The 21460-nt window shown below is 46.0% G+C and overlaps 1 protein-coding gene across 1 annotated transcript in view; it reads right to left on the minus strand.

The window, feature by feature from the left end:
* Nucleotides 1-660: 660 nt before the first annotated feature.
* Nucleotides 661-21460, minus strand: part of LOC119851888 (cathelicidin-related peptide Oh-Cath-like) — a 141310-nt gene continuing 120510 nt past the window's right edge. Inside the window, exons 3-4 of the mRNA XM_043509783.1 lie at nucleotides 1895-1978; nucleotides 661-765 (exon numbers count right to left, since the gene is read on the minus strand). Of these exons, the coding sequence (XP_043365718.1) occupies nucleotides 676-765; nucleotides 1895-1978 (174 nt within the window). The 3' untranslated portion in view covers nucleotides 661-675. The remainder of the gene's footprint in view (nucleotides 766-1894; nucleotides 1979-21460) is intronic.

A 21460-nucleotide genomic window follows, 5' to 3' on the forward strand; every position in this document is an offset into this window, starting at 1 on the left:
TATGATCTGATTACACCTTCAGGCTTCCAGATGCCTGGGTCCTATCCACCCAGTCAGGGGTGCAATCTCCAGAGATCTCCAGCGTGGGACTCCTGCATTTGAAATCAGACCCTGGTTGGGCCCCCATAACTTTGTGGGCCCTGGCGTGGCTGGTTGCACCATTGGAACTGCAGTGTTGGAAGCAAGAGGTGCCCAAGGTCCATGTCACTAAGCTGGGTGAGTCCAAGGCACGGGCCTCTTACATTAGCTCTGCCCGCATGCTGGGCTTAGCGCAGTGACTCAGCTCCCTGCTGGACTTGAAGTCCAGATGCTAAAGCCATGCACTGGGCTTCTGTCCCTCCCTGGCAATTGGCCGGGGAAGAGGGGCAGCTCAGTGCCTAATGGGGGCTTTTCACTGCCTGCAAGCACAGGCGGGCGATTGATTCCTGCCCCTTCTCCCGGCAGCGTGGAAAGGCGAGGGCTGAAGGGAAACATGCACAATCATTTGGGTCTGCAAACAGCCATTTATTTACAGAGAAGACCTAGCAGATGCAATTGGACTAAGGGGGTAGGTAGGCCCCGAGGAAAAATGCGATCCCTGAGGCGGTTCCGACTTGTGCCTTGATTCCTGATAAGCTTCCAGCGTGGCTCACAGGCAGGTCTGCCAAGCTTGCATTCCCCTCCTCGATCTCTGGATTAATTCTTCGAGCGGAAAAAGGAAATGCCATGACCGATGATTTTTGCACCTAAGCGCACAAGGGGCCACCACCTGGTGACGCGAACGGGCTGTATGGGGGGAAAAGAAATATGTTAGCATCTCCACGGAGACCTACCTGGCTTCTAATGGTGTTCAACTTCATCATCTGCACCTTGCCAAATCTCTGAGGGGTGGTTTGGGGGGCGAGGGGAGAGGCCTATTCTAACATGCTTTGTACAGCCCTGGGGAGCTGAGTTTGAGACTGGAGCTAGACCAAGAGGAGCTGGGAATGGCCAGGAAGGGATGGCTGGAATTCTACGTCCCGGGAGAAGCGACTGCCATAGCAGCTGGGGCTCTTGCTGGGCACTTGGGGAAAGGGCTTGCTTTCAGGAGGAAAGCTCTCTTGCCTGCTGGATGACAGCACACTAATGGGGTCTGTGCTGGGGAGGAACCGGGATTCCCAGCTGGAGGGTTGATATTCTGGGGAAACGTTATGGGGATCTAAATCAAGTGCTACTTTCTCTCCAGGCCTGAAACAAAGCTCATTGAATTCAATGGAAAGACTGGTTTCAGAGTAGCAGCCGTGTTAGTCTGTATTCGCAAAAAGAAAAGGAGTACTTGTGGCACCTTAGAGACTAACAAATTTATTAGAGCATAAGCTTTCATGAGCTACAGCTCACTTCATCCAATGCATCCGATGAAGTGAGCTGTAGCTCACGAAAGCTTATGCTCTAATAAATTTGTTAGTCTCTAAGGTGCCACAAGTACTCCTTTTCTTTTAATGGAAAGACTGTCATGGACTTCACTTGATATCTGGATGAGGCTATACGGCTTGGACTGAGGGTTGGGCCATCCCAGCTAAGGCAGATCCTATCATGGGGAGACCGGGAAGCCAACATGGGGCCTAATGTCTGTAGTGTGAGGTTAAAGGCATCTTCTGCTGAAACCCACACACTCATTTTGTTAGACCTGGCCGTGCAGCAACAAAGAGCCATCTCGGACATCCACCTTCCCTGGGTTGTCTTGGTCCCAGGTAGGGGGAGGATTTGACTCCTCACTCTGTTTGGCAGAGGTGTGTTTTCAGCTGAATGTACCTAAAGCAGAAGGAGATGCCCCAGTGGCATTTTCACCCTGGGGAGATGCTGCCCCAGCCCCACTCGTTCAAAGTATAAGTTCTCCCCTCCCTCACCCCCTGAATCATCTGGTTAGACAGCTCACCTGTGGAGGGGCGATGTCACAGGTGATTGCAAGGACAGGGCATGCTTCCTGGGTGGAGAAGTGTCCTGAGCAGTCTCTGACCAGCTGCAAGGGAGGGAGAGGAGGAGACAAAAGTGTAGAGTCTGTCTAAACGGCAGTTGAGGAGGTGTGGCTGCAGCTCACATAGGGATACCCCAGCTCACTTTGATCTAGGTAGATCTAGGGGAATCTGAGGGCTGGTCTCCACTGCAAATTTACAGTAGCGTAGCTTCGTCTCTCGGGGTAACATCACATCCCTGAGAGATGCAGTTATGCCCACCTAGCCCTCTGTGCAGGGCCCTCTGTGCAAGAATTCTTCCCTCGACCTAGCTGTGGCAGTGGATTCTCGACAGCAACAGGAGAACCCTGCCCATCACTGCTGTCCACACTGAAGCACTGCAGCAGCTCAGGGGCAGCCCTTCAGCAGTGCCACTGTAGTGTTGTAAGTGCAGACATCACTTGAGTGCACCCTGCTGGGGACCCCGGGTTTACACGGGAGCCGCTAGCCAGTGCCAGCCTGGCTGCTGCAGTTATTCGAGCTCGCTTTGATCTAGCTCAAGCCAAGCCGGCTGGAGTATGTGCCGCGATGGCACCTCCCGGCTGTAGTGTTGACGTACCTGACTTCCACAGGTGGGCTGAGATCAGATCTACAGTTTCCTGGATGCCTGCTCTTAGATGGGGGAGGGGGGGCATGTTCCATGGGAGGAGAGGAGGGTCTTGTTTCTGCTCATCTGTTTGACTGGTTCTTGTGTGAAAAGCGGAAAGAAAAAGAATGGTGCTTCTTTCGGCTTGTAGCACATGGTGCAATAACTCAAAACAGATCCGTTTAGCAGAAAAACCACCCTCATCTTCTCTCCTGATGGAAACCACTCTACTGCTCACATCTGGAAGCATCTGTTGAGGCACATATGGATCAGACCTCACCCCTCCTGTCGCACTAAGTCACTGAATCTGTGTCTTGTCACTGTGGGGTGACCATATGTCCTGATATTATAGGGACAGTCCTGATAATTTGGGGCTTTTTCTTATATTGGCACCTATTACCCCCCACCCCCATCCAATTTTTCACACTTTCTATCTGGTCACCCTGTGTCACTGCCTTGTCCACTAGACCATGCAGCCGCTGTCGTATGAGGTGAAATCCGGTCAGCAGCTGGCATTACTTACTGACTTCTTTCATATGTTTCTATTTGATCTTCCCTGGCTCCTTCCCTTTGTTCTGATATTCAGTCAGTCTGGGGACTGCTGAAGACATTCAGGGAAGTTAGGAACTGTGTTGTGCTTTCTTTCCCCCAGAGGTGCAGAGCACCCATAGCTCATATTGACTTCGACTGGGGCTTTAACTAGGCGCTCACCACCTCTGAAAGTCAAATGCTTAGTTATGGGCTTAACAATGAATGGCAGGTGCCTAACTTTGGGTGTCTACATGCCTGAAGCTGAGCACCCCACAAATGGAGACGCCCAAAACGAAAGGCTGGTTTTGAAATTCTGGCTGTGAAATTGTTTGCCGAACCCTTGGGAATCTGCATCCCTCCCTTCACCTGAAACAAACACACATATATCCCAGAGGGCAGAGGTGGCAGAGAACCAGTACATCACTCGGTCCATTTCCCTGTCATTTGTTCTCTCCAGGAACTTTTTAATCCTCTATCCTGCCCTGTTTTCAGAATCTCTAGTTCCGGGGCTTCCATCTTTTGTCTTGGGTCCCAGCCTAAACACTGTGCCAGACATTTTTTCCCTGATCTTCAGCATAAATTGCCCCCCTGCTGTGAAGCTGAGAACAGATCTTTCTGAGTTGTGAGTATGACACTGGCATAGGTGCAAGAACTAGGGGTGCTGGGGGAGGTTGCCACTCCCCCTGGTTTGAAGTGGTTTCCATTATATACAGGGGTTACACAGTTTGGGTCAATGGCTGTCAGCACCCCCACTATTCAAATAGTTCCAGCACCCCTGTTCACGGGACTATATTCATTGCTGGAACAAGCAAAAGAAACCTGCAGCTTCATTTACAGCAGTGAATCTGGCTCAACAGGTTCTGTGATGATTCATTGGATCATTATAGTGCATAACATCACAATGTAAAGCCAAAGGCAGTAAAAGCCTGTCAGGTGTCCACTGTAGCCTCAGGGACTCAGTAGAGTTTGTTGCCCATCACGGCAGAGGTGCGCTAAACAAGAGAACATAGCAATATCTCCACCCCCAGAGCTGTTCCTTACCCCATTCTCTTTGAAGGCGCATTGCTCCACAGGGGCTTTGTCTGACGCTGAGCACGTGGTCTCCATGATGGTGAAGTTCAGCTGAAGAGTATTAGATATGGTGCCCTGGGCCTACGAGAAAACCAGTAAAGGAACAAGAGAACCATCTCGTGGCGAGTACCTTCACACTGGGCTCAACCTCTGCCTTTGTTCAGCAGCCAATGGCATGCACCAAATGCAGCCTGAGCCTTTGGGACCCAACCTTGGTGCCCGTAAACGAGCAGTCCCACTGAAACCCTGGGTATGAAGCAAGGTATGATGCGGCGGATGGAGGCAGAGGATAGCCTTGTGTCAATGTTCTGCAGTGAGCTTACTTGTGAGAATTTCCATGGTGGATCAGACCAGTGAGCTACTCTAATCTCCTGTCTCCAACATTGGTCAGTACCAGACACTTCGGAAGAAGGTATCAAAGTCCCCTACTGGACAATTACAGAATAACCTGCCATAGAGGAAGGGTGTCCATAACTTCCAGCAGGTAGTGGTTGGCTTAAACCCTAAAACAGGAAAGTTTTGTACTCTTTATACAAATGTACCCCAATTTATGTAACTCCTGTTGTTCCTAGTCTCTATGTCAGTGTCTAATCCTTAGCTCAGATGTGATGTGATAAATGCATATTGAAGCAATCCACCAGTATTCATTAGTGTGGGATGAATGTTGCATTTACTTGAGATGGAGCTCTGAGGATTTAGTAGGACAGAACTGCACCATTCAACCAGCTTTGAATATTTCAATAATGCTGTATGTACAGTGTCTACATGAGTGCAGGATGTCAGGCTAATCCTGTTCCACCAGCACCCCCACCACCACGACCGGCCATGGTTAACCCTTCTGAAATGCATTTTTATTTCAGTGTCTGTTGTTTTGGGGATAGAAAGCAATCCCGGCTTTATTAATTCCTAATGAGCTGGGGTTTATTCCTGGCTGTGCCACTGGCCTTCTGGGTGACCTTGGGCAAGTCATTTCCCCTCTCTGTGCCTCAGTTTCCCCATCTGTAAAATGGGGATGATGCTACTGGCCTCCTTTGAGAGCTACTGATGCAAAGCGCTAGATAAGAGCTGGATATTCTTATTGAGGACAGGTTGATTAGTGAAGTGGGACCGGTTGCCCTTAGGAGGTTGCTGCTGAGTTGTAAATTTGGGGGAGTGTGAAGTTTCAAAGTCACAGTCACTGACATTTATGAATAGCTGTCTGAGGACCTGTCTACATGAGAGCTGCTGAAGTGGTGCCGTTGTAGGGCCTTAGTATTGATGCTTCCCACATCGATGGAAAAGGGTTTTTCTGTCTATGTAGTTAAACCATCTCGCTGAGAGGTGGCAGCTATGTTGATGGAAGGATTCTTCCCTTCACCTAGTCACGTCTACACCGGGGGTGAGGCTGACCGAAGTACACCACTCAGGGCAAGGAATTGTTCACAGCTCTGCATGACGTAGCTAGGTTGCTCTAATTTTTAAGTGTAGACCAGGCCTAAGACAAAAATAAAGATGGAATAACTGGTTTGCTGGGGACACCTAACTAGAGACCAGCAAAGAAATCAGATCCCCAGTAGCCATTTAATTTAAATACTGGAGGCACCGTCCTCTGCCCTGCATCCCCCTGGCTCTGTGGAGGGTTCTCTGTACAGGCCTGGATCCTCTCTTGGGGAGGGGGTGGAATCCAAGTTGACTGGGAGGAGAGAGCAGGGATAACTCTAATGGTGCCATCCTGCCAGTGGCCTACCCCAGAGTGGGACTCCTATAAATTCCCCTGGTTTGGGGGCAGACCCCACTGGTTTTCCCAGGGGAATCATCATGGAGATTTCCTCAGAAAATGTCCCCTGACCCATGGCTTTTCACACTGGAGGGGCAACCTGGGCCCAGGTTAAGAGTAAGAGTGCGGTGATCTATCTGAAGATGATAAGAGGGAATTTTGGATGCCTGGTGTTTCTATCGCAGCAGTTCAATAGCACCAAAGGAAAACTTGCAGTGTCTTAGTGAGGCCCCGTTCTGGCCAGTTTTCAAGGGCTTTGGTGTGGTATGTAGCCAGGAAGCCTGGGTTGCCCAGGACTGAGCAGAGAGGAGATGGATTATCCGATTCAGAATTTTACTAGAAGCCTTCTAGTGATTTTCCAGCAGCCTTGGGCTATAGTTACAATCAGTGGATGGGAAATCGCCAGGTTTGGAGTAAGACGCAGCATAGAGAAGGTTATGCACTCTTGTCACAGTTTCAGGGTAACTACACCTGTATCCCCCCCCCCACACTCCATAGTCCACTCTAAGAATGCCCAGTTGGGTCTCAGCTATCACCTGTCTCTGGGCAGGGACCCTTGTCCTGCTCTCTTCTGAGCTGGGATTTTAAGTCTGCACAACTCCCGGCCTTATACTGTGGTATTCCCAGCAAGCCAGTCTGCCTACCAGCCAGCCCTGTGCTTTGCTGTCTCCGAGGGCTATGAACAGTGTCTTGCCAGCAATTACAAGTTCAGTACTGGGCAAGCTACAAGCAGTTACAGCTCTTCTAAGCAAGCATCTTTATTTGCGAGGCAAAAGCATTACAGAGAAAACATATAATAAACAATAAACAGATGTAAACACACACTAACCCTACAAGGAGATGCCTATCAGTGTTATGGGGCCCTAATGGGCCAAAGTCTTTCCAATTCTTCTGCAAAGGTTGGGGCCTCCTTGAACAGAAGGTCCTGGTCGTTTGCTAGATCTTTGGCTGTTGGCCTCTGGAAAACCCTGTCTGAACCAGTATATGGAAGCCCCAGGGGACGTTTACAACCTACGTGATTCACTTTTATCATCCCCCACTGTTTTTGGTTCCTGGAGGAGTTGTTGGTAACCCTCCCCCCGGAGTTGCATACAATACCCGGCCTACAGTGATACATAAATTTAAGACACGATGGTTCCCAAACCCATTGTGTGGGGTTGCGATATCTATCACTGCTCTCACCTTAGCAATGAAAGGAAATTCCATTCCACTGCTGCACAATGGTACAGCATGTCTTTTTCTTTCTAGTGCTAACTAGTAAGGCAGTATTTTTTACATTCAGAAGAGCAAATAAATTCATCTTTTGTCCATAGGATTCAGCCAAATTTGAGCTATTTTTGGTGGGGGTGTTAGGATATAGATCGCATCGGACAGGTGAGTGGCAGCCTGTAAGTCCCCCTCCCCAACAGTCCGCCCAGCTGCTTGGAGGGGGTATCGCAAACTCTCGTGATGGTAGTTGCGGGTTCTGACAAGCCAGGGTAAAGGATTTTTTGGATAAATGGATAAGGAAGAACCAGGGTCCATATCAGGTGCAGGGGTCAACTTGGGATGAGATTAAAAAGGAAAAGGAGGAAGTGTTAGGGGACCCAGAGGGATGGGAGGTGGCTGAGGAGCTCACCCTCCTTGGTATATGGGTAGTGGAAGAAGGTCCCTGCCCATGGAGACTGAATGCCTTCCAGGGGAAGGAGGCACTTCAGTCTGCTTGTGAGAGGTTTGAAGTAAGGGCAGCATTATGGAAAGCTGCCAGTAATCTTTCAAGTTTGGTGCTGCTTCAGCAAGGGCTGCTGGAGGGTTGTAAATTAGTTAGGGGTCATTAAAGATGATTTGGCACAATAGGGTTTAAAGTCAAAAGCAGAGTTAACAGACCACCTTTAGAGACAGGAGCTGGGACTTGGTCCTGGGGGAGTGGAGAGAAAGAAGGGGAAGAAAAAAAAAGTTTCAAAGTGAAAAATGGCAGGGTTTGCAGGAGCAGGTAACAACTCCCTCTCTTCTCCCAAAGCCAGGATGAGAACCTGGGGATAAGGGTTCCCAACTGTTTCAACCCAGGGAACCTACTCTTGGCTCAAAGCTAGCTATGTCCTTTTCTTCTTTTCCTTCTTTTTCTCGGTTTACTTAATTTGCTGCTGGTAGCCTATACTTTAAACTGACCTGACAGGCTTAATTGGTTTCTTTCCACCTCTCCCCCTGCCTTTCCATACTTTTGTTTTTCTGAAGTTTTAATGGAGGGTACTTTGGATACTTATGTGAGATGTTTTTGGTTATTTTGGACAAAGTATGACAGAGGTCTGCTGTATTCCACTGGAATTTTTGGAGTAAAAGATCCATGGGCATCCATGGAGACAAATGTTTTACTGCCTCTTTGAACAGTCTCAAGGTAAAGACAGGTTTCAGAGTAGCAGCTGTGTTAGTCTGTATTCGCAAAAAGAAAAGGAGTACTTGTTGCACCTTAGAGACTAACATGCTCAAATAAATTATGCTCAAATAAATTTGTTAGTCTCTAAGGTGCCACAAGTACTCCTTTTCTTATTGCAAACATGGTCTGTTGTTCAAGAGGGGAAACTGAGGTATGCCACCTCATGAATTTCATAAATGACCAGTGAGTGGGGTAATTCACTAGCCTGACTATAGAACAAAATAAGGACAGCCTGGAGGTAATTCTTCTGTTTTTCCTGCAATTAGCAAGGAAATTTGTAAAAGAAAATGATATTATTATTATTAAGCAATAATCTGTCCCCACCAGAGGGGTGGAAATTGTTTCTTTTGTTTTTCAGACACTCTACAAGAAAGCTGGCACCAGCATAAAAATAACCCACAATACCTGTGTTTTGTGTTTGTCTGTGGTGTTTGTCTTGTTGCTAGGATTGTTGTGTTTTAATGAACAGAAAATCTCATGATGTGGGTGGGGGATGGCTTCAAAAGGCTGACCTTGGGGGGGGAGATGTGTATGGGAATACAAAATGCCCAACTAGGAGGCCAGCACCTGAGTAATAGCTACCGTGGTACCTGGAAATGGAATGGCAACTAAGGTGATCCCCACAAGCCCTATGGAAATAATGAGAAGGGGAGGAGCTCACTGGGAATCAATGGAGGGGTGTGTAAAATAGTGTAAATCAACAGAAGATGTTTGGATGTGCCCCTCTCCTATGACTCTGGAGGAGCAGAATCAATGGCCTACGTAAGGGGTGGACAATTGGGTGTACTGTGTATAAGGTGTTTTGCTGGGAATGTACATATGACTGGGGCACAATTACACCAGCCCATAACCAAACTACACCCATCTATACGGTGCTATCTGGACTTTGGTGCACAAATGGATCTGTGAATCTTATTGCTGTGAATAATCAAACCAGAGCATACGGCCAGGATTCCATACCAAGTGGTCAAGCTGGTTTGGACAATATCCCATTTCTCTGTGAACATTCAATGGACTTATGATATGGACAAAAGCAAGCAAAACCTGTAGGGGCAGCTTGTTGCAACTGCCAGCAACTGGACACCCACAATCTTGACCCCGTCAAAAGGCAGTGTTTTGGGGGTGTCTCGGATGTTGGACTATACTGCAGTGGTCAGGACTCGGTGTTGCTGTGGATTTTGTATTGTTAACTGTACTTGTATTACATTGCATATGAAGATAACTTATAAGTAATGTAGTAAGCCCTCCAAACTCTACAGTGTACTAGACAACTCAGACCCAACCTACTTGGGCCCACTATAATGGGAAGTCTGGAACACTAATTGGAATAGGTGTGACGTACGAGAGAAGGTGCAGGGCACTATACTACACAAGGGGCAGTGGGACAAATGGAATATCAACACCTTCCATCTTGATGCCTGGCCCTATCAGGAAATGTGTCGCCATATGTCCTATGCTTTTCCAGGGATACCTGGGCAGGAGGATCCCAAAAGAAAAAGAAAAGGGGGTGGAATGTTAGGATATAGATATTCAGTCCTGTCTGTAAAGGCCTATATGCTAAGAATTTAGGTGTATTCTTATCACTTGGCTAGTTCTAGAGGTATAAAAGAAAGAATCAGAATCACTGTCTGCCGGTGTAAGGGCCTGCTCTCACTGTGACCGTCTGAGGCCCTGTGCTTAGGCTCAGGCCTTTGGCTAAGCAGCAGAGGCAGCCCTAAGTTGGGAAGCGACTGGTCGGATCCTCTCATTCCAAACTAGTCCCATTGAAATCAGGTGCTATTGGGCTGTTAGCAATACAATCCTGTCCTGATAATGCCCATCGCCTCCAGAGAAAGGGAAGTGCCTAGAAGATGTAAAAGGAAACTTAGTGTGATAGCATCCTGGCTGGCAAGAACTCACTGATCAATAGCTGGGATGTGAAATCCTCACTTCTGTGTTGTTTTGTCATTATGGTTCCCACTTTGCTGTAGCTGTAGCTCATGAAAGCTTATGCTCAAATAAATTTGTTAGTCTCTAAGGTGCCACAAGTCCTCCTTTTCTTTTTTGCGAATACAGACTAACATGGCTGCTACTCTGAAACTATCACTTTGCTATTGTTTATTTGCATGGTCTCTGTCTGGTACTCTGCTTGTTTCTGTCTGCTGTATAATTAATTTTGCCGGGTGTAAACTAATTAAGGTGGTGGGATATAATTGGTTAAATAATCATGTTACAATATGTTAGGATTGGTTAGTTAAATTTCAGTAAAATGATTGGTTAAGGTATAGCTAAGCAGAACTCAAGTTTTACTGAAAAAAGAAAAGGAATACTATATAGTCTGCAGTCAATCAGGAAGTGAGGGGGGGAATGGGAACAGGGAATGGGGGTGGGGAAATTGGATTCATGTTTAGCTAAGGGCAGGAATGGGAACAGGGACACAGGTGTAGGGCTCTGTGGTGTCAGAGCTGGGAAGGGGGACAATAAGGAAGGAAACTGGAATCATGCTTGCTGGAAGTTCACCCCAATAAACATTGAATTGTTTGCACCTTTGGACTTTGGGTATTGTTGCTCTCTGCTCATGCGATAAGCCCCCTAACAGGGTTCTTTTTCTTTCTTAAAGGAGCTGAGAGATATTTGTTCCTCAAGAAGCAAAAAAGACAATCCAAAAATAGAAGCAGGAGGATGAGGATTTGAACCCAGCTCTGGGAAGAACCTTCATTTTGTAAGCATTGTGTGAGCCTTTGCTAAGCAAGTCACATACCAAGGTATCTTCAGTGTTGAAGAACCTTTGACCTCTGTGTTAAGCAGTTTTCAGAATGCAGTGTACAGAGTTGTTCCTTATACCTTGATCGCTGGGTATAAAACATACACTTTGGCCAACTGGGAGGGAAATTGTGATTAGCCAACAAAGAACTTCTGCCCTGGATCAGACCAACAGTCCACCAAGGCCAGGATGCCATCTCTGACAGTGGCCAGTACTGGATGATTCAGAGGAAATTGCAAGAAACCCTGCAGTGCACAATTATGGGGTATCCTACTCTGAGGGGAAATTTCCTCCTGCCCCAATTAGTTAGAGGTTGATTTATGCCCTGAAGCATGAGGGTTTGTATCCCTTCCAAAACTCTTGTTTCTTTTATAATCTTCACTATAATTACTCTGGATATTCTTATTAGCCTTATAAATGTCTAATTCTTTTCTGAATCTTGCTAAGCCCTTGGCCTCAGGGATATCTTATAGCAATCGAGCTCCAGAATTCTGCCTTGCGTGGAAAAAGTATTTCCTTTTATCAGTTTTAAATGTAATTGTAACTAATTAATAATTGATTAAATTGAATTACATTCTTGTGTTTTGGCATCCGTCATCTGGAAGGGAAGAATGTTGGATTTAAATTTATTAATTTTAAAGCCAGAATCCCTATATCTTTTCCCACTGCACCTTGGTAACTAAACTGTATATGGAAAATACACAATTCTGTAGATATTTGAGACGTTTGTTTTCACTGGAGAAGGTGAAACAACATTTACAGAGGGGAACTGGGCCAGGGAGGTCGGAGGGGAGAGAATTATATATTGAAAGTGCAGTGCAAAATAGTCTAAAGCTCCTGATCCTGTTATCTTTAGTCACGTAGGTAGTTCTGATGCGGGCAATCAAGCTACTCACATAAGGGTTTGTGGGATCACACTCTTATGTTGTGTCAAATCCTGTTTATTTATTCCTAAAAAATATATTAGGAAATGGGCAGTGGAATTAAGAGCAAAATGGAGTGCTGATTTACAGGCTGGTACTTGTAATCCAGTTTGAACAATATCCTACATTACACAGGGAAGAGACAGGTGTTATCACTAGAACTGGTCAACCTACTTTTTGCCAGAAAATATCCTTTTGACCAAAGCAAAGATGCTTGTGAAAAATGTTCAGTTTGGTCAAAATGTTTTGGTTTTGACTAAAAATTGCAAAACAACATTTTGGGGGGTTGAAAACTTTTGATATGAACATTTCAACATTTCATTTCTTGTAAATATTGTTTTGTTTTGTTTTGTTTCGTTTCGTGTGTCCGCGTGGGAATTTTCTTTCACTTTCCCCCCACTGGAAACAGGAGGGAGGGGGATTTCCTCAATAAAATAAAATATTTAGAAAAAAATCAAATACTTCCAAAATGCCCAAAAACTTAATTTTTGTTGGAAAAAAAGACCCAAATTCACAAGAAATGTTGAATTATACCTGGATCACCTTGATCGATCGGTCCATCAGCCCTCACAGAGAGAGAGCCTATCACAACACATCATTCCTGTTGTTCTAGCTAGTCCTTCAGCCACCCGCTGCCCAGGCTGTCAGTGACACCAGGCTGAATTATACCAAAAATGTTAATATCTATAGAATTTTGTTTTGCTAAATATGCTTCCTTTCCCAACCAACTCTCATTATAAAATTGGATGTGTTTGACTCCAAGGAGGCCGCTTTTGAAATCAAATTAATCTCTCTGCCATGTGGGGCATATGTTTGCCTTCTAAATCAGTGGTCTGTAAATCCCAGTCTTTTCCAGACCGTGGTCCCATGTGACAACAGAATAGAGTTCCAGGCCCCCTTCCCATCTCATCTAGCCAGGAAAGAAGGGGTATGGCTGCTTCCCACTGAACCCTGATTACTGAGCTGGAGTATTAAATGCTCTAGCATAGGGAACACAGATAAACCTGCGTGCTCCAGGTGTGTCAAATGCATATTGATGAAGAGCGAGTGCAGGGTTAATGTGGGACACAGCCACATCCTGCTGCAGCGGGTCCATAGTGGGGGGAGGTGTCTGTGCACTGTGATAGCCCTAGGTTACAAGCCCCAGCTATTGAATCATTCCTATTAGAGGACCTGGGTTTTCCTGGGAGATCTCCCATCCAGGTCCTCTCTAATCTCCTTGCTACATAGCTTCTGACCCATAACGCATGCGGCTCACAGGGCAACAAATACTGCTTTGGAGTAACTAATGGCATATTCTATTAATATCCTCTTGCTTCCTATCAGATGCCCTCTTTCTGACCTAAACATCAATGGCATTTTATTTTGTTTACTGTTTGTTTGAATGGCCTGGGTACAAGTTTCACAGCTGGCTCATGTATCTTTTGGAGTTTAAATAACGCAGATTTTGATGGTGCCTGCTAAAGCTGATTTAATTCATATTTTTGGAACCAAATATTGTTTTAGACACTCAGCGCTTATCTGCTACAGTGTTGGGAATAGAGGTGGGTGAAATTTTTGTGACAGTTTATTTGCCAGGGTCCTAGAACCAGGGCTCTGGCCTCAGCCCAGAAGTCTACACAGCAGTGAAGCAGATCCCTAGCGCGAGGCCTGCGAGCCCGTGTCAGCTGGCATGGGCCAGCTGCAGTGTCTGATTGCTGTGTAGACATACCCTTAATTACCAAGTCTGTAATGTGGTGCAGTGTCATTAACTGCAGTTGGCTTCTATTTCACCTCCCATTACTCCAGCTAATGTTGTTCATGATAGCAGAATGAAATCGATCTTGGGATAATGCACGTGGTATTGGAAAATAGGTAATCTCACAAATGCACTGTATGCCCTTGGTCGTCCCTCTTAAATTAGCAAAAACAATGAGGATTCCTTGTGGCACCTCAGAGACTGACAAATTTATTTGTTTATTTATTTGTTAGTCTCTAAGGTGCCACAAGGACTCCTCGTTGTTTTTTCTGAGACAGACTAACATGGCTACCGCTCTGAAAAATGGCCTACCTTGATTATCACTACAAAAGGTTCCCCCCTTCCCCCCCTTGCTGGTAATAACTCACCCTTAAGTGATCACTCTCCTTACAGCGTGTATGGTAACACCCATTGTTTCATGTTCTCTGTGTGTGTATATAAATCTCCCCACTGTATTTTCCATTGAATGCATCCGATGAAGTGAGCTGTAGCTCACGAAAGCTTATGCTCAAATAAATTTGTTAGTCTCTAAGGTGCCACAAGTACTCCTCTTCTTTTTACTCTGAAAACTGTCTCTTAAATTAGTTTTTCCAGCTTGAGTTCAGTACAGTGTTTGCTTTTGAATTTGTCAAATGTGTTACCCATTGTCTGGTGATAGCCACTTTCTACTGTCATCTGTAGAGAGTTCTCTTTTATTAATGGCACCTTAGAGACTAACAAATTTATTAGAGCATAAGCTTTCGTGAGCTACAGCTCACTTCATCGGATGCATTTGGTGGAAAAAGCAGAGGAGAGATTTATATACACCTGGTGTGTGTGTGTATATAAATCTCTCCTCTGCTTTTTCCACCAAATGCATCCGATGAAGTGAGCTGTAGCTCACGAAAGCTTATGCTCTAATAAATTTGTTAGTCTCTAAGGTGCCACGGGTACTCCTTTTCTTTTTGCGAATACAGACTAACACGGCTGCTACTCTGAAACCTTTTATTAATGTCAGTTGAGATAATGAAAGAGGGTGGTATGGTTTTCCCTCCGTTTATTTGGCAGTTGGCTAGAATTCCTCTCTGTTCCTTCTTTTGACATTCTGTAATTATATTGACAACCGATTGCTTTAGAAATAACCTTGCAACACTATTGCAGAGGAGTGGTTGAGTAAAAACACTAGACTTACTGTTGACCACCCTACCGGTAAAGACCCACAGGCTTTTGTAATCCGGCTCCTTTCAATACTTCTTGGAAAAACCCCTCACTGTTGCTCTTTCCATCTCGGATAGCTCAGTCCTTTTTCCTGGCATGCCCACGACTCTTGTCCAAGGTTGCAAAGTTAAACCCCATTCTGCACCTGATTCACTTGTGCTGACGTGAATCAGGAGTTAACTCTGTTGGAGTCTGGGAAGAAAGTAGTGTTTAAGGTCAAGAAGAAAATTCCCTTCTGGCCAGTTTATTCCATAATTGCTTATTCTTGTAACTTTCTCTGAAACATCTGGCACTGCCTTAGACAGGATACCAGAGATGGTTCATTGGTTTGAGGCCATGTGGCAATTCCTATGTTGCTATGAAGTGAGCTGTAGCTCACGAAAGCTTATGCTCTAATAAATTTGTTAGTCTCTAAGGTGCCACAAGTACTCCTTTTCTTTTTGCGAATACAGACTAACACGGCTGCTACTCTGAAACCTATGTTGCTATAAATGAGCAGAGAACCATGGCCTCTGCGTGTCAGCATCTGTACTCTGCAGTTTGCTTTTTGACATAACATAGTTGCCTCCTTTTTAAATTTTGACCTATTTTGTTGTATGAAGGGCTTTTGGCCAGGGGTGTGCACTGATGCAAAGTGAAGCATGGGCTAAATCTTCCCCCTTCCCTCTTCGAACTAGCGCAAGGAGTGCAGAGGGCTTAGGGGATGTTGTGTCCTGGAGGACATCTTGCCATCCCTCTGTGCACAACATGATATAGGGAATCCTGCTTACCTGTGCAAGAGAGCATAGGCCTCTGTGCCCCTAGGGGTACGTCTACTCTGCACACGCTTTATGGCGGCGTCTAGAATGCATACACTGCGTGCCACCCTAGCATGGCTATAAATAGCAGTGTAGACGGTGAGGCACTTCTTAGGCGAGTAGAGTAACGACCACCCAAAACTCCACCGCCCACCTGTGCCACAATAGCTGGTTTTCTGAATATAAAAGCTAGGGCTGGCGTTAGGGGGTAGCAAGCAGGGAAATGGCCTGGGGCCTCATGCCACAGGGGCCCCCACGAAGCTACATTGCTCAGGCTTCAGCTTCAGCTCTGGGTGGTGAGGCTCAGGGACCTGGGCTTCAGCCCCATGCAGTGGGGCTTCAGCTTTCTGCCCTGGGCCCAAGCAAGTCTAATGCTGGCCCTGCTTGGAGGCCCCCCTGAAACCTGCACGAGACCCCCTAGGGGCCCCCCGGATCCCTGGTTAAGAACCTCTGCACTACATGGCTCTCGACATGCCCAAGCCATGGGTTCCTCCCATGTCTACACTGCTATTTTTAGTAGTGTAGGGTCCTTGCTGCAGGGAAAGGCTCCGGTAGGGGGGAAAGGCTCTGGCAGCTCACCCTTGCCAGAGCCTTTCAGAGATTTTAGGGCCAGAAGGGACCATTGTGATCATCTAGTTGGACCTCCTGTATAGCACTGGCCACAGAACTTCACCCAAATAATTCCTAGAGCAGAGCTTTTAGCAATACGTCCAGTCTTGGTCTGGTGAAAGAGAATAAGGAATTGTTATTTACCCCTGCACGTAACACAGTAACCAGGGGTCACTCAATGAAATGAATAGGCAGCAGGTTTAAAACTAACACACGGAAGTACTTCTTCACACAGCGCACAGTTAACCTGTGGAACTCATTGCCAAGAGATGTTGTGAAAGCCAAAAGTATAACTGGGTTACAAAAAGAACTAGATAAGTTCATGGAGGATAGATCCACCAATGGCTAGTAGCCATGATAGTTAGGGGCACAACTCCATGTTCCACGTGTCCCTAAGCCTCCAACTGCCAGAAGCTGGGACTGGAAAACAGGGGATGAATCACTTGAAATGTTCTGTTCATTCCCTCTGAAGCACCTGGCATTGGCCACTGTCGGAAGACAGGATACTGGGCTAGATGGACACAGTATGGCTGTTCTTATGTTTCTTACATTGATTTAAAAATGGTCAGGGATGCAGAATCCACCACGACCTTTGGTAAATTGTTCCAATGGTTAATTACTCTCACTCTGAAAAATTCTTGCCTTATTTCCGGTCTAAATTTGTCTAGTTTCATCTTCCAGTCTTTGGATAATGTTACACCTCTCTCTGCTAGACTGAAGAGACAGTTATTAAATATTCATTCCCCATTTAGGTACTTATAGACTGGAATCAAGTCACCCCTAAACTTTCTTTTTGTTAAGCTAAATAGATGGAGCTCCTTGAGTCTGTCACTATAAGTCAGGCTTTCTATTCCTTTAATCATTCGTGAGGCAATTCGCTGAACCCTCCCTAATTTACCAACATCCTTCTTGAATTGTGCACCCCAGAATTTGACACGAGATTCCAGCCGTGGTCACACCAGTGCCTAATACAGAGGCAAAATAATCTCTCTACTCCTTGAGATTCCCCTGTTTATGCATCCCAGGATCGCATTAGCTCTTTGGGACACAGCGTCTGTGACAAATTCAGACCCGACAGTTCTGGAAAGGTGGTTGAAGGCTTGTACATCAGCCTTAGAATGGTTAAAACCCTCTTTCCTATGAGCTGAAAGAGGTTACCTTGAGTTAATTATGGATTCCTGGGACTACCTGTGACCTTTAAAAACCTCTTCCAGTGAGAGAAAAATGGAAGGAGGAATTTAAAGCAAGCAGCAGGGTGGTGTGCAGTCAATGGAAAAGGCTTCTCCTAGGTAAGGAACTGTTTTTCCCCGACAAGAGGAAATCTTGTGTTTATTTTTGTTTGGCGGAGGAGGGCCTTGGTTCCCAGCATAGCTGGGCCTGGAGTGGGTTAGAGAGATTGACTGGCAATTGGTAGCAGTGCCCAGAAACTGGCTGCTTCTCTGACCACACAAATACCTGCTGCTGCCCCAAGCATCCGTGTTTTCCTGGTTTCTGGAAGGGAAAGCAGCTTTATTCATTCTCTGTATAAACTCGATGTTTATACCTGACTGCAGGGGGGAATGCTGGGAAGGAGCCTTATCCTTCTGGCCAGTGCAATGTGGGGTCTTTACAGCAAAGAGAAACTGAAGGAAAGAAGAAAATTAGGGATGGAGGAGGAGTAGAAAGGGAGGGTGGTTTTGTGGCTAAGGCAGTGGATCCTGAGTGGACCCAGTGGAGACCTGGGTTCAGTTCCCAACTCTGCTACAGACTCCTTGTGTGACCTCGAGAAAGTCACTTAGTTGCTCCGTGCCTCAGTTTCCTCTCTGTAAAATGGGGATAACACTTCATTTCTTCCCCCTCCCCCCCATTGTCTGTCTGGACTGTTCATTCTTTAGGGCATGGACTAAGTTGTACTAGCAGAATTGAGCCCAATCTTGGCTGGGGCCTCAAAGAGCTGCTATGACAACCCATACTACTCTTGGCACATCTGCCCTCCACACGGAGGAGGTGGAAGGTGGAAGAATCTAACCAAAAGGGAGGGGGCAGGGAGAGATGAAAACAAGGAGGAAAGACATGGGCAAAAATATAAAGTGTGAGGGAGGCGGGAAGTGAAGTCAAATAAAATAGCCCTGATCTTTGCTTGGTGCCTATAGGAGCTGCTGAGTGTTTAAAGTCAGCAGGGTCAGCAGGGGGAGCAGACTTGGAAAAAAATGTTTTTTTTAAAATTCAGCTGGTTCGCCGAGGAGCGCACTTTGAGAACCGTCTCACCATGCACAAGGCAAATGATTTCAGCTAGGAGTCCGATGGGTCCCTCCCTTTTTTCAGACCACTTTGTGCGCTGCAGCAGCTGCAGTATAAATGCCTTGAAAAAATGCTTTACCATAAGAGATTTAAGGAGCTTGATCTGGTCATCTTATCAGAAAGTAGACTGAGGGATTACTTGATTACAGGATCGGTACCTTCAGAGGGTGGAAATACTTTTTAATCTAGTGGAGAAAGGCATAGTAAGAAGCAAGGGATGGAAGTGAAAGCCCGACGGATTAAAATTAGAAAGAAGGCACAATTTTTTAACTGTGAGGGTGTTTAACCATTGGAACAAATAAAGGGAAGGGGTGGATTCTCCATCTCTTGATGTTTTTGGATCCAGCCTGGATGCCTTCCTGGAAGAGGCTTTAGTCAAACACAAGTTACTGGGCTCAATACAGGGGAAATGGGGTGGAATTCTCTGGCCTGTGTTCTGCAGGAGGGCGGAGTAGACCATCTAGTTGTCCCTTCTGGCCTTGGAATCTATGAAAATAAGTAGTAATAATAATGACAGCTAATAATGATCTCTAAATAAGTAAATTGCTTGATTTCAAAGTGAAGGTTGCAGTGGAGTTTCCCATATAATTAATTAATTATAGCTGCTAATTAGATGTTTAGTCAACCCCACTCCCAGTAATAAACAAACTCCACATTTTAGAATCCTCGCATTTGAAAGACAGTGAGTGTGTCTCGGGGGAGCAGGAAATTTCATCTCTTACCAGACACCAATAAACGTATCCCCGCTTTGTGGTCACTGTTGAGTGTTCACATGGGAATAGCTCCATCAACGGCGGTTCGGGCTGATGGTTTGTCATGGTGGCGAAGAAAGTCCTAGATAGTGTCACTTTCCTGTTTGTCCGTTAATTATTTTTTTTTTTGGCATCCATGACTCACTCCGCAGCAGCAGCTCCTGCAGCTCCTTTCCTGTGGGGCTGGGTCCAGCAGCACTCTCCAGGTATGGTGACCAGGTTTGGCCCAGCTGCCCCTCCGTCATGACCACACAGGAGGGAGGCCAGCCAAACCTGCCAGCGCTGCAACCCAATACACCAGGTTACAATGCCTGGAGTGAGCTGCTGCCCAGGTTGAGTGCGGGATGTGCTCGCTCTCCAGCCCCCTCCCCCACTTCTCCTTCCAACCTCGATGGGAACTAGGGTCACAGGGCGGTGCGTAGGGGGCTGTGGAGCATGGTTGGTGCCCCCTGTTTGTCAGAGCATTTTTCACTCAAAAATCACATGACTGTTAGGGGGCTTATTCCTTCACCCACTTACTTCCCTGGTCCTTCTCGCATGAACAGAGAGCAACAATACCCAAAGTCCACAGGTGCAAACAATTCGATGTTTATTGGGGTGAACTTCCAGCAAGCATGATTCCAATTTCCTTCCTTATTGTCCCCCTTCCCAGCTCTGACACCACAGAGCCCTACACCTGTGTCCCTGTTCCCATTCCTGCCCTTAGCTAAACATTATTCCAATTTCCCCACCCTCATTCCCTGTTCCCATTTCCCCCACACGCACACTTACTGATTGCCTGCAGACTATATAGTAAAACTTGAGTTCAGCTTAGCTATACCTTAACCAATCATTTTACTGAAATTTAACTAACCAAGCCTAACATGATTGTAACTTGATTATTTAACCAATTATATCCCACCACCTTAATTAGTTTACACCCAGCAAAATTAATTATACAGCAGACAGAAACAATCAGAGAACCAGACAGAGACCATGCAAATAAACAATAGCAAAGTGATAGGTTTCAGAGTAGCAGCCGTGTTAGTCTGTATTCGCAAAAAAGAAAAGGAGGACTTGTGGCACCTTAGAGACTAACAAATTTATTTGAGCATAAGCTTTCGTGAGCTACAGCTACAGCAAAGTGGGAACTATAATGACAAAACAATACAGAAGTGAGGATTTCACATCCCAGCTATTGATCAGTGAGTTCTTGCCAGCCAGGATGCTATCACACTAAGTTTCCTTTTACATCTTCTAGGCACTTCCCTTTCTCTGGAGGCGATGGGCATTATCAGGACAGGATTGTTTCCTAACAGCCCAATAGCACCTGATTTCAATGGGACTAGTTTGGAATGTGAGGAGGTGACCGGTCGCTTCCCGGTTTAGGGCTGCCTCTGCTGCTTAGCCTGAGCCTAAGCACAGGGCCTTAGACGGTCACAGTGAGAGCAGGCCCTTACACCGGCAGGCAGTGATTCTGATTCTTTCTTTTATACCTCTAGAACTAGCCAAGTGATAAGAATACACCTAAATTCTTAGAGTATAAGCCTTTACAGACAGGCCTGAATATCTATATCCCAACAATGACTTTCACGAAACCCATGACGTTTATTAAATTTACCATGGCTGCCCTGTGATTTTTTTTAACAAAAATGCCCTGGCACATCTGCACTGCTACTCATTGGTTTTACCCTGCTGTCAATGCCGATACCAGAATATCCTTCTTTTAGATGAAAGAGCAAATTACCCAGTTCATGTGAGGTGGCTGAGCAGGGGATGAGGTGGTGGTTTAGGTAACAGACTGCTAATTCATTGTGCTCTATCTGAGCGTTTTGTTCATACTATCACTGGACATTTGTTCCGGGAAATCCTGTGGCGTGTGTTACATATGAGATTAGACTAGATGATCAGTAGCCCACTCTGGCCCTATAATTCAGAATCTCTGAATCCAGAGTTATTCCCTGCTCTCATCTACACACAGTTTTTCTTTCAGTTGTGGGTTTGTTCCCCAAATATTACATTTTGGGGTGTGGATTTTTGGAAAGGCACAAGGTAGAAATCAGTTGTGTAAATTCATTGAAAGAGCTTTGCTCGTTGAACAGCTATTGCCTAAAC

The sequence above is a fragment of the Dermochelys coriacea genome, chromosome 2 (genome assembly GCF_009764565.3).
Source record: "Dermochelys coriacea isolate rDerCor1 chromosome 2, rDerCor1.pri.v4, whole genome shotgun sequence".
Lineage (NCBI taxonomy): Eukaryota > Metazoa > Chordata > Testudines > Dermochelyidae > Dermochelys > Dermochelys coriacea.